At 42.4% G+C, this 18,057-nt stretch overlaps 1 protein-coding gene across 2 annotated transcripts in view; it reads left to right on the top strand.

Moving 5' to 3' along the window:
* Positions 1-5,449: 5,449 nt before the first annotated feature.
* Positions 5,450-18,057, top strand: part of CFAP91 (cilia and flagella associated protein 91) — a 94,121-nt gene continuing 81,513 nt past the window's right edge. Inside the window, exons 1-3 of one of the 2 annotated variants that reach the window (XM_055568294.1) lie at positions 5,450-5,761; positions 16,445-16,521; positions 17,200-17,357. In XM_055568294.1, the coding sequence (XP_055424269.1) occupies positions 5,638-5,761; positions 16,445-16,521; positions 17,200-17,357 (359 nt within the window). In that variant the 5' untranslated portion in view covers positions 5,450-5,637. Of the gene's footprint in view, positions 5,762-16,444; positions 16,522-17,199; positions 17,358-18,057 lie in introns of those variants that run through there. The other variant, XM_055568295.1, reaches the window with a different exon arrangement.

Here is an 18,057-nt window from a genome sequence, read left to right on the forward strand (position 1 = left end):
GAAGATCCCCTGGTGAAAGAAATGGATGGCAACCCACTCCAGTGTTCTCACCTGGAAAATTCTGTGGACAGAATTTTGTATCAAGTTCTCACTTCCCAGTTACAATTTTAACCAGCAGTACTTTACTTTTAAGGCCCTGGCACTCTTTGCTGTTGCTGTAATTGCTAAATTAGTAGGCAGCAAGAGTTGCAATAGTTACTGTAATGGATTTTTTCATAATACAGTGGATATATTACTGTATGGTGCTATGGGAATACAAGCTACAGATGGTACTAAGCAGGCATCCGTGGCTAGGATGACCAGCCTGGTGGTATAACAAGCAACAACTAAGGGAATACTTTCTAAAATCTCTCCCATGATAAAGGCATTAGCCATTTTTCAAGCCTAACTAACCCCAGATGTGGAGACTATTGAGTAAGGGTGGGTAGTTGAGGTTGGTAGAGAAGGAGTGACACCATATGCTGAGAGAGAGGAATTACAAGGCTTGAATTCTCAAGTCTTGCTATTAATAATAGGTTCAGTGGAAACTTAGTATAATATTTACATTTCTGCCCCTGGAGAAAAAAAATATGCTTTCCAATTGCCACAATAAATATGTGCTGTACATAAGTTCTCAATAGGTTTTTAGGAACTCTGAAGGGTCTGAGATTTACTGTGTCTGCCACAGTTTTGTGAATGCTGGTAGAAATCGGCAAACTGTTGAGTCAGAGATGAAGGATCATTTATTACTGACAGCAGAAATGGCAAGTATCAGCATTTTTGCAACACTCCCCTGAGCCCCGATTCCCACAGAAGGCCAGGTGACATCACAGGTGCTACAACACAGGAAAGGAAGCTTAGGAAATTCAAATCTTTGATAATGGACAGTGAGAAAGATTGCCGTTTGCTCAAAGGGAGACAGGATCTCTGATTTCTAACGCAGCAAGCAAACCTGCCCCTTGCTCCAGCGACAGACGCTACCTCTATTGTCCAAGGTTACTTCCTACACAAACAAAGGAAAAGGCAGACAGCTACCTCCTTGCAAGACAAGTAGAAGCAAGAGACCCATGGAGAACTGTCTCCCAAACGTGCATGTGCATGGTATAATTTTGATTTTAATGAAGCTGTGTTATTAAGGAGCACCCCTCTCCAACCTAATTTCATCAAGATTGCTCATTAGTCATTTTTTGCTGTGCAAGATTGTTACCACAAACCTAGTTGTAACACACATGTATTTTTTTTAAGGTGATTGAATTAAAAAATTTTTTTTAATTTAATTTTTAATTGAAGGATAATTGCTTTCCACAATTGTGTTGGTTTGTGCCATCTCACAGTTTCTGCACTTAGGCACCTGGGAATGGCTTAAATGGATCCTCTGATTGCTATGCTATGCTAAGTCACTTCAGTCGTGTCCGACTCTGTGCGACCCCATAGACGGCAGCCCACCAGGCTCCCCCGTCCCTGGGATTCTCCAGGCAAGAACACTGGAGTGGGTTGTCATTTCCTTCTCCAATGCATGAAAGTGAAAAGTGAAAGTGAAGTCGCTCAGTCGTGTCTGACTCTTAGCGACCCCATGGACTTCAGCCTACCAGGCTCCTCCATCCATGGGATTTTCCAGGCAAAAGTACCGGAGTGCGGTGCCATTGCGGGTCTCACAAAATGCAATGAGAATTTTGGCTAAAACTGTGGTCTAATCTGAGAGTCTACTGAAGAAAAAACATGCTTTTGATCTCACTCAGGTTGTTGGCAGAATTCAGTTTCTTGCAGTTGTAGGACTGAAGAATTTGATTTCTTCCTTGCTGTGGTCAGAGGCCACCCTCATTTCTGAGAAGCTACCTGTAGTTCCTTGCCATTTGGGGTTTTCAAATACGGCCACCTGCTTCCCCAAAGCCAGCAAGTGAGAGGTTGAGCAACTCCAGCAAAATGACCACTATGGTGTATGTAGAACAATCATGTTTAATATATAATATATTAATATATATAAACCATTATATTTGACATATTCTATTGGTTAGTGTCTTCCAATATGTTTATCAAGGGGGCTGGCTGTTGGCTACTTAAGATAATTTATCTGAGAGATGAAAAGTCTTTCTGAGGAGGGGACATCATTCTAGCTGAGACCACAGATGATGAGGACTCAGTAGGGATAAGATAGGGGTGAGGAGCATTTTGGGAAAAAGGAACAGAAAGTGGGAAATGTAGCTATCCCCAGAGATATAAAAATATAATCAGTGGCCATTATAAGACCATATTTTCATGTTTTTTAATCTATTTTTTCCCCATCATACAGTGAGTTGTACCAATATCTTAGATCTTCAATACCTATTTGATAGTAGACAGTGTTGTTGTTATTCAGTCACTAAGTCATGTCCGATTTTTTGTGATCTCCTGGACTGCAACATGCCAGGCCTCCCTGTTCTTCAATATCTCCTGGAGATCGCCCAAGTTCATGTCCATTGAAATGGTGATGCCATCCAATCATCTCATCCTCTGCTGCCCTCTTCTCCTTTTGCCTTCAATCTTTCCCAGCATCAGGTGGCCAAAGTATTGGAGCTTCAGTTTCAGAATCAGTCCTTCCAATGAGTATTCAGGGTTGATTTCCCTTAGGATAGCCTGGTTTGAACTTGCAGGTCAAAGGGACTCTCAAAAGAATCTTTTCCAGCACCACAATTCAAAAGAATCAGTTCTTCAGTGTTCAGCCTTCTTTATGGTCCAGTAAATTTATATAATAAATGGATAGATTTATTCATTTAGGAAACATTTGACTAAGCTTTCACGTACTAGGTACTAGGTGCCAAAGAATGCTCAAACTACCGCACAATTGCACTCATCTCACACGCTAGTAAAGTAATGCTTAAAATTCTCCAAGTCAGGCTTCAGCAATACATGAACCGTGAACTTCCAGATATTCAAGCTGGTTTTAGAAAAGGCAGAGGAACCAGAGATCAAATTGCCAACATCCGATGGATCATCAAAAAAGCAACAGAGTTCCAGAAAAACATCTATTTCTGCTTTATTGACTATGCCAAAGCCTTTGACTGTGTGGATCACAATAAACTGTGGAAAATTCTGAAAGAGACGGGAATACCAGACCACCTGACCTGCCTCTTGAGAAACCTATATGCAGGTCAGGAAGCAACAGTTAGAACTGGACATGGAACAACAGACTGGTTCCAAATAGGAAAAGGAGGACATCAAGGCTGTATATTGTTACCCTGCTTATTTAATTTATATGCAGAGTACATCATGAGAAACGCTGGGGTGGATGAAGCACAAGCTGGAATCAAGATTGCCGGGAGAAATATCAATAACCTCAGATATGCAGATGACACCACCCTTATGGCAGAAAGTGAAGAAGAACTAACGAGCCTCTTGATGAAAGTAAAAGAGGAGAGTGAAAAAGTTGACTTATAGCTCAACATTCAGAAAACTAAGATCATGCATCCGGTCCCATCACTTCATGGCAAATAGATAGGGAAACAGTGGAAACAGTGTCAGACTTTATTTTTCTGGGCTCCAAAATCACTGCAGATTGTGATTGCAGCCATGAAATTAAAAGACACTTACTCCTTGGAAGGAAAGTTATGAGCAACCTAGATAGCATATTGAAAAGCAGAGACATTACTTTGTCAACAAAGGTCCGTCTTAGTCAAGGCTATGGTTTTTCTAGTGGTCATGTATGGATCTGAGAGTCGGACTGTGAAGAAAGCTGAGTGCTGAAGAATTGATGCTTTTGAACTGTGGTGTTGGAGAAGACTCTTGAGAGTCCCTTGGACTGCAAGGAGATCCAACCAGTCCATTTTAAAGGAGATCAGCCCTGGGTGTTCTTTGGAAGGACTGATGTTGAAGCTGAAACTCCAATACTTTGGCCACCTGATGTGAAGAGCTGACTCATTTGAAAAGACCCTGATGCTTGGAGAGATTGAGGGCAGGAGAAGGGGATGACAGAGGATGAGATGGTTGGATGGCATCACTGACTCAATGGACATTGGGTGGACTCTGGGAATTGGTGATGGACAGGGAGGCCTGGCATGCTGTGATTCACGGGGTCGCAAAGAGTTGGACACGACTGAGGACTGAACTGAACTAGGTGCTTCAGAGATACAAAATGACCATGTGAAGGCCTGTGCCCTTAATGAGCTCACAGTTGTGGGGAGCAAAGTTACAATTACTAATACAAAGTGGTCAATGCCTCTGGTGCTACATAATAGCACTGGAATAAAGAAGTCTGGGTCTACTTGTAGAACTTGGGAGGCTACATAAAGGTGGCAAAATTAGCACTAAGTCTTGAAGGATACCTAAATTAGTTGAGGGGCGTAAATAGGAAAAGGCATTTCAGGCAAAGCAATCAGTTTGAGCAAAGACTTGGAACTGGCAAAATACATGGCTGACTGGCAAAAAACCCAAAAAGTTCAGGAGTAGAGTAAAATAAAACCAAGAATGTGTGTGAAAAGAAGAATAGAAGGCAGCAGGCTTGTTGAAGTGCCTATGGATTACATGAAAAAGACAAAGAAGCTAACTCTAACGTGTGTCACTAGCCAAATGGGATAATTCGAACATCACAAAGTATAATGATCCTTAACAGACTAAAAGAATCTGATATGTAAAATGCACTCATTCATAGTGATACTAAGCAAACAAAATCTATTTGGTTAACACTGGTGGTTGTTAGGGCACCACCAGTTTCTCTTAAATTTGATAACCAAAGTGAAAAAATCCGTATCAGTTTGAAATGCAGAATCTGCCTGCAATGCAGGAGACCTAGGTTCCATTTCTGGGTGGAGAAGATCCCCTGGAGAAGGGAATGGCAACCCACTCCAGTATTCCTGCCTGGAAAATCCTATGGAGAGATGAGCCTGGAGGGCCACAGGCCATGGGATCGCAGAGTTGAACACGACTGAGCGGCTAACACATACACACAGAAAGGGATAGCAGAATGCGCATGAACATTTAATTACCCAGCGCACCACAAACGTTGATATCCAGGACCAGAACTCATAGTGTGACAAAGGCTGGCGTTCAAGAGCTTAGATTCTTCAGTTCGAACAAGCCCTGCGGAAAGGGGATGTCCGAAATGAAAGCCCCCAACTATTCTAGAGGGCTCTAAGATTTCCCAGGGATTTCCGAAAGAGGCTACGGAGTGTGACTGGCAAATGGCTGCAAGGATTTCAGCAGCAACCTTTCCCCCAATCTGCGGCCCCCGGCTTTGACCGTGGGTGGACCGCTAAATGCTCATGACTTCATCACCGGAGTGCAGCTGGGAAGTGAGGCAGTCCCTCTCCCACCCCGCCCTTCTCTCCCCCTCCTCGCCTTTGTCTCCACCTAGCCCTCCGTCCTTCTCTACCCTCGCCCCGCCCTTCTCTCTTTGCCCTCCCCTCCCTAGGCCAGCCCCTCTTTTCCTCCTTTCTTCCCTCCTCTACCCCCACCCCTCATGCTCCACCCCTCTGCGCACTTCCCATCCTTCCGCTTCTGCTCCTCGCCCCGCCCCTTCCAGGCGTCCCTCGACCCCGCTAGTCCCGCCCCTCTCTTCTGGACTAGCGGCCTATCTTCGCCTGGCGCTTACTCTCTGGTTCCTGCAGGGGTTACCATAGCTACGGTGCACGCAGCAGCTAGGTTTCCCTAGTTGGACCTGGTTGGCGGCAGGGAAGAGCCGGCACCATGAGTCACGTAGTGACTATCGAAGAACCCCAGGCCAAGCCCCAGGTGTCTCAAACCCGGTTCGGAGGGAAGTCGGGGGCCTGGGGCAACGTCTCTGCCAATCGAACGTATGATTTCTTATACGGTAAGGGCGGCTCCAGACCTCCCTCCTGAGTTGTCGACACCTGGGCCAGGTGGGCATCGAGACTGTCCGACCTGGCCGGGAACGCGGCGGACGAAAAACAAGCCACAGGAGAGATCTCTAGCCCGGGTTGTCTTTCGTTGTGTAGGGGCAGCTCCAAGCCCTGCAGGCGGTGGCTCTTGGGCGGGCTGGGGGGAGGAGGCGGTCTCGGAAGCCGCAGGTGCGCTGTGCATCTCAGAGTAGAGAGCAGGGACACCTGATTCTTCTTTAACCTGACAATTTTCACAGCCCTAAGCAGTTGTCCTGAATGCCGTTCCTGGCGTTCTGACTTGGAGATTCACTCAACACTCCCTCATTCAAACTGCATAAAATGTCCAATTCGCTGGGCAACTCCAAACTTGTCATTCTGGGTAGGTAAGGAGGTTGTCTCATCTTTGTTTATAGGTTTCTCTTTTTATTTGAGCTTATTCTTATCCGTCAAAGTGTTGCTTGTAAACTAGGTCTACTAGGTCCTTTGGGCCAGTAAATCCTCAGTTTATTTGATGCCCTGATTGTTCTTTTATGTTCTGTCTCTTCTACTGGACCATAAATTCCTGAGTTATTTAAGTTCTTGTTCTCTCCATTTTTGTAGCATTCTCAGCACATTTTTTCAGTTCAGTCTCTCAGTCATGTCCGACTCTTTGCGACCCCATGAATCGCAGCACGCCAGGCCTCCCTGTCCATCACCATCTCCCAGAGTTCACTCAGACCCACGTCCATCGAGTCGGTGATGCCATCCAGCCATCTCATCCTCCACCGTCCCCCTTTCCTCCTGCCCCCAATCCCTCCCAGCATCAGAGTCTTTTCCAATGAGTCAACTCTTCGCATGAGGTGGCCAAAGTACTGGAGTTTCAGCTTTAGCATCATTCCTTCCAAAGAACACCCAGGGCTGATCTCCTTCAGAATGGACTGGTTGGATCTCCTTGCAGTCCAAGGGACTCTCAAGAGTCTTCTCCAACACCACAGTTCAAAAGCATTAATTCTTCGGCACTCAGCTTTCTTCACAGTCCAACTCTCAGATCCATACATGACCACTAGAAAAACCATAGCCTTGACTAGACAGACCTTTGTTGGCAAAGTAATGTCTCTGCTTTTCAATATGCTATTTAGGTTGGTCATAACTTTCCAGTGCTGGTACATATGTTGGGTGCTATATAATTTGTTATGAATCATTTATTTAATTTACTGCTACAATAAATATAATCAGTAAAGCATGATTTTTTCCCCCAGTTTTGCCCTCTTTACCTTACTTTTAACCGTGTGGTATCTCCTCTGAGAATCCCAGGGTTTCCTTTGGATAAGAGTCTTTAGGGGAGCCATTCCCTGGTGTTGGGAATATGTAATGATTGCTTGCATTTGTGTATGCTTCACAGTTAACAGCATTCTTTTCTAAATCTTACCTTATTTATATACTGTTTTACATTTGACTGAATATTATGTGAATACTTTGCGTCTCTCAAGTGCCTCACTTGAAGTGCCTACAATACTTTGTCTCTTCCCTGAATCTACATTTGTTGATGGCTTAATAGCTACACTATTGCACTGCTAATTATAAAGTCTTTTAAATATGATACATTTTTTCTGCTGCTTCTGCTGCTAAGTCACTTCAGTCATGTCCGACTCTGTGTGACCCCACAGATAGCAGCCCACCAGGCTCCCCCGTCCCTGAGATTCTCCAGGCAAGAACACTGGAGTGGGTTGCCATTTCCTTCTCCAATGCATGAAAGCGAAAAGTGAAAGGGAAGTCGCTCAGTCGTGTCCAACCCTCAGCGACCCCATGGACTTCAGCCTACCAGGCTCCTCCATCCATGGGGTTTTCCAGACAAGAGTACTGGAGTGGGGTGCCATTGCCTTCTCCGAAGATATTTATTTATTGGTTGTGTTGGGTCTTCATTGCTGCACGGGGGCCTTCTCTAGTTGCAGTGTGAAGGCTTCTCATTGCAGTGGTTGCTCTTGTTGCGGAGCACAGGCTCTAGGGACAGGGCCTTCAGTAGTCGTGGCCTGTGGGCTCAGTAGTTTTGGTGCACGAGCTTATTGTCCCATGGCATGTGGGATCTTCCTGGACCAGGAATCAAACCCATGTCCCCTGCATTGCCCGGCAGATTCTTCATCACTGAGCTACCACGGAAGCCCCCAAAATATCTTAAATACTTCTTGGGTTTATCATTTATCACGAGCTCTTTCCTCCTTTTCTCTCTCTATAGAATAAACAACAAGGACCTACTGTATTTATGTTAATTCCAAACTCCTAATTTATTTCTCCCCTCCCCTCCTCTGCTATCCCCTTTGATAACCATAAATTTATTTTCTATGTCCATGAGTTTGTCTGTTTTGTAAATAAGTTCATTCGTATTTTTTAAAAATTCTGCACATAAGTGATATGATATTTGTCTTTGATTTACTTCACTTAATAGAATAATCTCTAGGTCCATCCATGTTGCTGCAAACGACATTATTTCTTTCTTTTTTATGGCTGAGTAATAGTCCATTGTGTGCTTGTATACATATGCATATATATATGTTATTTATTTTATACATCTTCTTTATCCATTCATCTGTTGATAGACATTTAGGTTGCTCCAGGGCTTGGCCTTTGTAAATAGAGTTGCTGTGAACATTGGGGTGCATGTATCTTTTCAAAGTAGAGTTTTCTCTGGATATATGCCCATGAGTGGGATTGCAAGATCATATAGTAACTCTATTTTTAGTTTTTCTTTTTTTAATGGAACCTCCATGATCTTCTCCACAGTGGTCACACCAACTTTCATTCCCACTAACAGTGTAGGAGAGTTTCTTTTTCTTCACTCTCTCTCCAGCATTTATTATTTGTAGGCTTGTTAATAATGGCCATTCTATTGTGAGATGGTACCTCACTGTAGTTTTGATTTGCATTTCTCTAATGATTAGTGATATTGAACATCTTTTCATGTGCTTGTGGGCCATCTGTATGTCTTCTCGGAGAAATGTTTTAGGTCTTCTGGCTATTTTTTAATTGGGTTGTTTTTTTTTTTATATTAAGCTGTATGAGCTGTTGGTATATTTTGGAAACTAATCATTTGTTGTAGCATCATTTAGAAATATTTTCTCCCACTTTGTAGGTTGTTGTTTTGTTTATGTTTAGCAATGGCACCCCACTCCAGTACTCTTGCTTGGAAAATCCCATGGATGGAGGAGCCTGGTAGGCTGCAGTCCATGGGGTTGCTAAGGGTTGGACACGACTGAGCAACTTCACTTGCACTTTTCACTTTCATGCATTGGAGAAGGAAATGGCAACCCACTCCAGTGTTCTTGCCTGGAGAATCCCAGGGACGGGGGAGCCTGGTGGGCTGCCGTCTATGGGGTCGCACAGAGTCGGACACGACTGAAGCTACTTAGCAGCAGCAGCAGCTAAAGTTTTTAGGCTTAATTAGATACTGTTTATTTCTGTTCCAGAACATCTTGCTGCAATGTATGTCAGAGTCTTCTGCCCATATTTTCCTCTAGAAGTTTTATCCGGTCTTACATTTAGGGTTTTAATCAATTTGAGTTTATTTTTGTATATGGTATTGGAGAATGTTCTAATTTCATTCTTTTACATGTAGCTGTCCAGTTTTTCTCAGAACCATTTAGTGAAGAGGCTGTCTTTTCTCCATTGTGTATTCTTACCTACTTTTCTTAGATTAATTGGCCATAAGTGTATGGGTTTACCCCTGACTCTCTATTCTGTTCAGTTAATCTATATGTCCGTTTCTGTGTCAGTGTCAGACGGTTTTGATTATGTTAGCTTTGTAATATTGTCTGAAGCCAGAGAATGTGATTTCTCCAGCTCTGTTCTTCTCTCTCAAGATTATTTTGGCTATTCAGGGTCTTTTGTGTTTTCATCCAAATTAAAAATTATTTTGTTCTAATTCTGTGAAAATGCCATTGGCAATGTTATAGGGATTGAATTGAATCTGTAGATTCCATTGGGTAGTATGGTCATGTTATCAATATGGATTCTTCCATTTCAGGAACACGTATATCTTTCCATTTGTTTGTGTCATCTTCAGTTTCTTTCATTAGTTTCCTATAGTTTTCAGAGTAGAGATCTTTTGCCTTCTTAGGTAGGTTTATTCCTAGGTATTTTATTCTTTTTAATGCAATGGTAAATGAAATTGTTTCCTTAATTGTTTCTGATATTTCCTTGTTAGTGTACAGAAATGCAATAGATTTCTATATATTAATTTTGTATCTAGCAGCTTTATCACATTTACTGATGAGCTGTAGTAGTTTTCTGGTAGTTTCTTTAGGGTTTTCTCTGTGTAGCATCATGTCATATACAAACAGTGACAATTTTATTATTTTTTTTAATTTGGATGCCTTTTTTTAAAAAAATACTTATTTATTTGGCTGCACTGGGTCTTAGTTGCAGAATGTGATATCTTTTGAATGGTAGCATGCAAACTCTTAGTTGCAGCATGTGGGATCTAGTTCCCTGACCAGGGATTGAACCCAGGCCCCTTGCATTGGGAGCACAGAGTCTCAGCCACTGGACCACCAGAGAAGTCCCTGGATTCCTTTTCTTTTTCTTCTCTGATTGTCATGACTAGGACATCTAAAACTATATCAAATAAGAGTGGTGAGAGTGAGCATTCTTGTCTTGTTCCTGATCTTAGAGAAAATATTTCAGCTTTTATGTTGAGTATGATGTTAGCTATGGTTTTGTCATATATGGCCTTTGTTATGGTTAGGTAAGTTCCCTCTATGCCCACTTTCTGAAGGTTTTTTTTTTAAATCATAAATGGATATTGAATTTTATAAAAAGTTTTTTCTGAATCTATTGAGATGTTTATATGGCTTTTATCTTCAATTTGTTAATGTGGTGTATCACATTGACTGATTTGCAGATATTGAAAACTCCTTGTATCTCTGGAATAAATCCTAACTTTATTATAGTGTATGATCCTTTTAATGTATTGTTGGAGTCAGTTTGCTGGTATCTTTTTGAGAATTTTTGCATCTATGTTCATTAGTGATATTGGCCTGTAATTTTCTTTTTTTGTGATCTTTCCTGGTGGCTCAGTCAGTAAAGAATCTTTCTGCAGTGTGGGGGAACTGGGTTCAATCCCTGGGTCGGGAAGATCTATGGAAAGGAAATGGCTACCCATTCCAGTATTCTTGCCTGGAGAATTCCATGGACAGAGGAGCTGAGTCAGACACGACTGAGCGACTAACACTTTCACTTTTTGTTTGGTTTTGGTATCAGGTTGATGGTGGCCTCATGGAATGAGTTTGGAAGTGTTCTTTCTTCTGCAATTTTTGGGAATAGTTTCAGAAGGATAGGTGTTAACTTTTCTCTGAATGTTTCATGAAATTCACTTGTGAAGCCACCTGGTCCTGGACTTTTGTTTGTTGGGCTTCTTTTGTTTTAAATTGTTTTTGGCTGTGTCATGAAGCTTGTGGGATCTTAGTGCCCTGACCAGGGATTGAACCCGCACCCTCTGCATTGAAAGGCAAAGTATTAACCACTGGACCACCAGGGAAGTCCCTAAAATACATTTTTTGATCCCCTTCTCTCTTTCTTCTTCTAGAACCCCTATCGTGTGTAGGTTGGCACATTTTGTATTATCCCATAGAGTTCGTATGTTGCCTTTACTTTTTTCATTTGTCTTTCCACTATTCTGATTGAGTAATTTACTGTTCTGTCTTCCAGATCACTTATCATTCTTCTGTGTCCTTTAGTCTGCTATTCATTGCTTCTAGATTGGTTTTTATCTCAGCAATGGAATTGTCTAATTTTGATTGGTTCACCTTTATAGTTTCCATTAATAATTCCTTGTTACAGTGATCTGCATTTCTATTGATAGGTTTCTTAATTCCTTTAGCATTTTTATTAACTTCTCTTTGAACTCAAGGTCTAAAAGACTGGTGAGGTCTGTTTCATTATTTGTTCTTTCAGGGCATTTCTCTTGTTCTTTCAATATGAAATAGTTTCTATGTTTTTAAATTTTACTTACCTTTTTCTGTCTCTCTGAATTTAGGAGAAACCACTCTCCACTGTGGTCTTGAAGGGATGTTTTTATGTAGGGTTGTCCCTGCATAGACTCTGTGTCTCCAGTTCTTTGGTGGGAGACTGATTTTGGTATGGATGCCCACCATGTCTTTCCTCAGGCTGGACTGGTTGTTATCCCCTGGATAGGAAGGAAGTGTGGTTGGCTTGTAGGGTCTACAGCCTGTGCTGGATGTGAGGCAAGGCTTCTTCTCAGCTCCATGGCTATCATCATCCTATTGGGAATAGGGTGCACTCCCCAGTTGTTTGAATAGAAGGGTTGAGGGTTGGGTTTGATCATGCTCTGTAGCCCTTGAGTGTGCACACTGCCCCAAGGGAGGTGAATCCTGAAGCAAGTAAGATCTGTGAGGTCACAGAATACCTGTGTCTCACCTGTGTAGACATCTGTGCTCAGAAGCAGCCCAAATTCACGTCCCTTTCTCTGTTGTATTCATCCCAGATCTAGGGCAGGGCTGTGTTGTGCAGTGACTGGGGATGAGGTGGTTGTGGCTGCAGGAGCTGCTTTGTCACCTGAGATCTGGGCTGCCTCTATGGGGTCTTCTCCCAGTCTTCTCTTTCTGCCCCAGATGTAGTGCTGAGCTGTGGTGTGGAGTGGGTGGAACCACTCCAGCACACCCAGCGTGCTCTTGCTGGGAAATAAACTGCTGCATACTAGTATCTGCACCCTCTTATGGTGCCACCAGGTATGCATGCTGGCAATACCTGCCCAGCTAGACCCACCACCCGCCGTGCGCCTATTTATAATGGAGTCTGCAGCTCCCCCAGATCACACCTCAGGCCCTCTGGTCTGTCTCTGCATGGCTAGACCAAGTCTCTGCCCAGATCTCACACTAGTCTGTGGTGTAGACTGAGGGGGCCAGGGCATTTGCCTGTTTGGCTTGGGAAATGCGGTAAAGTGGCAGCCGTCACTTCCAGTGGCTGTCTTGGCCCTGACTGTTAGTGAGCCAGCACACACACACTCCTTATGAGTAGAGTCCAGCCTTCTTCTGTCTGTCTGTCTCCGTGAATTTCCTAGCAGGCGAGGGGTTTTTCTTGTCTGTGCAGGATCCCAGGAATGGGATGCCAAAATTGTGGCTTGACCTGCTTGCTCCCCAGAGTGAAGGTCCACCCATGTGGACCTTCTCTTCCTTTCAGATCCCTCCCAGGGATGCAGGTCTCAACCTGATGCCTTTTTTTTTTCACATCCTACCTTGCTTCCCAAATGTTGCTAGTGGTAAAGAATCCACCTGCCAATGCAGGAGACTTAAAGAGATGTGGGTTTGATCCCTGGTCAGGAAGATCCACTGGAGGAGGGCATGGCAACCCACTCCATGCCTGGAGAATCCCATGGTCAGAGGAGCCTTGTAGGCTACAGTTCATAGGGTCGCAAAGAGTTGGACATGACTGAAGCGACTTAGCACGCATAGCACCGTGTTACGTGGAGCTATTTATTGCAGCTTTGGTTGTTTGTATAGAAGTCCTGCTGCCAGTTTCCAGCTAGTTTTGACTGAGAATTGTTCTACATGTAGATGTATCTTTGATGTGTTTTGGGGGGGAGGGGAGCTCTCTGTCCTCTTATTCCACCATCTTGATCCCCTTGGTTGCTGACTTCTTGAAGTCTTGGTTTCCTTTTCTATAAAATGGAGGCCTCGTGCTTACCTCATTAACTTTTTGAGAATTAAAAGGAATACTGCACATGAAGCTCTCAATACTGTCTAGGAATAAGTAAGTGATAACCTGGTGATTGCTATTGCTTGGGGCTTCCCTCCGTGGCTCAGTGGTAAAGAATACACTTGCAATGCAGGAGCCACAGGAGATGCGAGTTTGATTCCTGGGTTGGGAAGATTCCCCAGAGGAGAACATGGCACCCCACTCCAGTATTCTTTTTTTTTATATTAATTAATTTATCTTAATTGGAGGCTAATTACTTTATAGTATTGTAGTGGTTCTGCCATACATTGACATGAATTAGCCATCCACTCCAGTATTCTTGCCTGGAAAATTCTATGGGCAGAGCCTGGCAGGCTAAAGTCCATAGGGTCATAAAGAGTCGGACATGATTGAAGCGACACTGCATGCACGCTGTTGCTTGGGCATCTCAAAGGCCTCTCCACTGCCATTTGAGCACTGATTTTGAGCACAGTTGTAGACTATGTTTATTTAACTTACATGCAGAGTACCTCATGAGAAACGCTGGGCTGGTTGAAGCACAAGCTGGAATCAAGATTGCTGGGAGAAATATCAATAACCTGAGATATGCAGATGACACCATCCTTATGGCAGAAAGCAAAGAAGAACTAAAGAGCCTCTTGATGAAAATGAAGAAGAGAGTGAAAAAGTTGGCTTAAAACTCAACATTCAGAAAACTAAGATCATGGCATCTGGTCCCATCACTTCATGGCAAATAGATGGGAAAGCAATGGAGACAGTGAGAGACTATTTTTTTGGCTCCAAAATCACTGCATGATGGTGACTGCAGCCATGAAATTAAAAGACGCTTGCTCCTTGGGAGAAGGTTTATGACCAACCTAGGCAGTGTATTAAAAAGCAGAGACATGACTTTGCCAACAAAGGTCCGTCTAGTCAAGGCTATGGTTTTTCCAGTAGTCATGTATGGATGTGAGAGTTGGACTGTGAAGAAAGCTGAGTGCTGAAGAATTGATGCTTTTGAACTGTGGTGTTGGAGAAGACTCTTGAGAGTCCTTTGAACTGCAGGGAGATCCAACCAGTCCATCCTAAAGGAAATCAGTCCTGAATATTCATTGGAAGGACTGATGCTGAAGCTGAAACTCCAATACTTTGGCCACCTGATGCAAAGAACTGACTCATTTGAAAAGAACTTGATGCTGGGAAAGATTGAGGGCAGGAGGAGAAGGTGACAACAGAGGATGAGATGGTTGGATGGCATCACTGACTCAATGGACATGAGTTCAAGTGAACTCCAGGAGTTGGTGATGGAAAAGCAAGGCTTGGCCTGCTGCAGTCCATGGGATCACAGAGTTGGACATGACTGAGTGACCGAACTGAACTGTAGACTGTGTTGTAGAATGTATAGTCACAAATCATACAGTATTGTGTCATTGTTGTCTGTAGATTCAAAAATGTTTCTATAGATATCATTTTCACATTCCTTATGGAAATGTTAATAAGAGGGGAATGGTTTATTATCCAGACTTAGGGGAAATGTGATGACCAGCACAATTGCAGCCATTGACCCAGTGATATCAAGTTGAGAAGTGATGGGAATTGGGCTGATTAGGGATGAAGAGGCCAAATTTTATGCCCTCAAATTATAGGCTACTGAATTTAAAGAGAGAATGAATGCACCTTTTTAGACAGAAGAATATAGCTTCAACATCGCTAGTATGTTGGAAATAGTATAAGACAAAGTGAAATTTCTATATTCTCTAGTCTCGTGTTTTAAGTGATTTAAAAGGTATCACTGGATCAGTGGTTGTGATTGTTTTGTTTGTTTTGGCTAGCTGGGTCTTCACTGTGGTGCACGGGTTTCTCTTGTCGCGAAGCACAGGCTCTAGAACATGTGGGCTCAGTATGTGCAGTACGCAGGCTCAGTGGTTGCAGCTCATGGGCTTCTCTAGTTGTGGTGCATGGGCTCAGTTGTCCCACAACATGTGGGATCTTAGTTCCCAGACCAGGGATTGAACCCACGTCCCCTGCATTGGAAGGTGGATTTTCAACCGCTGGACCACCAGGGAAGTCCTCAATGGTTGTGATTGTGCTGTTCGTCTGAAATTGGGTAACTGAGGAAGTAACTAAGTTCTGGAAATTGACAAATCATCTAAATTCAAGAGACTTAATTCTAAATCACAATAACAATTTAATAATTTGTGCAGAGAAATATACATTACCAAGATGTCTAGACTAGTTCAAGGTATTTATTTGTCTAGACATATCTACTTGAGAAATCAAGTCTATATCTGAAGTTTGCTTGTGAATTTAATGTCAAATTGTTTGATTTTTAAGTGATAGTAAAATCAATCATGAATATTCATTGTCACTTTAAAGGTATACCTAACAAACATACGTACAGCAACAGGGCAATCTTATTTGAACTTGGAGGAAATAACTTAGTTCCATTTTAAGGGGTGAATTCTAAAAATAGATGATCTTATTCATCTCTTACTGGAGAATGACATTTTCTTACCCTGTCTGCCAGCTCTGGGTGATACACTGTTAAGTTTATATCTTCCCTGTGAACTGAAGATGGGAGGTAGTGCCCAAAGTTATTGTTTCTTTCCCTTGGAAATGGGTGTAGTGTCTGTGTATACATGGTCCTTCCTCTTAGAGTATTTCCAGAGATATCCAGACCCAGAAGGTGGTTTGTTCATAAGAGAGGAGAGCCTGTTGAGGTTATGGTGCTTGAAACATGTTCAGCCTTCTTTTTGCATTCTGATTCTATTCACTGACGTTGGAGTATACAGACATCACTTGCATCTCACAGACTCTCACTAATGGTGAGTAATAGAGCTATGAGCCTCTGCAGAGTTAGAAGATATCTGAATTTTCTAATTTGTTTTCCAATTAAGAAATTACATTTCTGTACTGTTTTTCTCTACCTGGGAGTAGATATGTACTAGATTTGTGGTCTTCCTTATACTGCTTTATTGTTTATTTCACAGACCCGTTGTTTATTGTATCAAGCGAGAAAGACCACAACCAGGCAAATATTCAGGCCACCGTGATTCGAAGCAAACTGGTAGGTCTTATTTATCTGCTAAGGCAGCCTAATGAACCTGAACCATCTAGTTTGGCTAACTGTGCTGATCAAATTTTCTTTTTTTTTTTAAATTTAATTTTATTTTTAAACTTTACAAAATTGTATTAGTTTTGCCATATATCAAAATGAATCCGCCACAGGTATACATGTGTTCCCCTTCCTGAACCCTCCTCCCTCCCCATACCATCCCTCTGGGTCGTCCCAGTGCACTAGCCCCAAGCATCCAGTATTGTGCTAATCGCCAAATCTCCACTGGATTTTATATTCTGCAGAAATATCTTTGCCATGGTTACCAGGGGACAAGATGTTTTAATACTTGTGGCCCAATATGAGGATTAACTAACTAATAGTGAATAAAGGACTCACGATAACCTAAATTATTTCAATGAGAAAAGTAATAGATGCCTGTGTTGAAAAAATTCCAGTAGTGCAAAAGCATATATGGTATAAAATAAATGCTACCCTTAGCCGTCTTCACATAATCACCCCTTGTCATCAGTTTCTTCAGTATCCTTCTAGAGATAGTCTATACATATATTAATATCCTATGCCATATAGACGGTTTTGTACCTTTCAAAAGTTTGAAGTAGTAAAATACTTTAGAAAATCTGGTATAATTTTGTCCTTTTCCCCTCTGCCCTCCTGTCTTAACATTAGAGAAGGGTTCCCAGGTTTAGAACCATGTTCAGCAGCTTGTTCCATTATCCGAGATATTCTGTTTATTGGAGCAAGGCGGATCCTGTTCCATCGTTCATCAGTCGGGACTGGAAGCGACACGAGCAAAGGCACAGGGAGGCCCTGCAGCAACTTGCCGCGTGAGTGTCAGGCGGCTCCAGCTGCTATTCATGTGTTTGATGGATGCATTTTTCTTCTTAAAAAGTTTTGTTTATTCACTCTGTATTATTTTAAAATGTACAATCGTGATGTTATACCTAGACCAGTTGAGCTCAAATTCTCTTTCTTAACCCCTTTGACCAAAACAATCTGGATTCGGGAGCAACAGTTTTAGGTTTATTGGTTAGTATTAGGTTGGTACAAAGTAATTGTGATTTCAGACTGTGAATTTTAAATCATTATAATGAGGCTCAAACACGTCTTTAGTAATCAAAATAGGAACCATTACAGTCAACACATCTTTACCAATGAGAAATGAGTTGGTTTGTTCCTGTAGCATAAAAATACATGTTTTGGGATTTGTTGAACTCTTGGAAAGCATTTTCTGCCTTCTGTTGGTTGTGGAAGCGTTTTCCTGGCAAAAAGTTGTCAAGATGCTTGAAAAAGTGGTAGTTGGTTGGAGAGAGGTCAGGTAAATATGGCAAATGAGGTAAAACTTCGTAGCCCAATTTGTTCAACTTTTGGATTGCTGGTTGTGAAACTTGCAGTCAGGCATTGTGGAGAATTGGGTCCATTCTGTTGACCAATAGTGGCTGCAAGTGTTGCAGTTTTTGGTGCATTTCATTAATTTGCTGAGCATACTTCTCAGATGTAATGGTTTTGCTGGGATTCAGAAAAATG

Source organism: Bubalus kerabau, chromosome 2 (assembly GCF_029407905.1).
Source record: "Bubalus kerabau isolate K-KA32 ecotype Philippines breed swamp buffalo chromosome 2, PCC_UOA_SB_1v2, whole genome shotgun sequence".
NCBI lineage: Eukaryota > Metazoa > Chordata > Mammalia > Artiodactyla > Bovidae > Bubalus > Bubalus kerabau.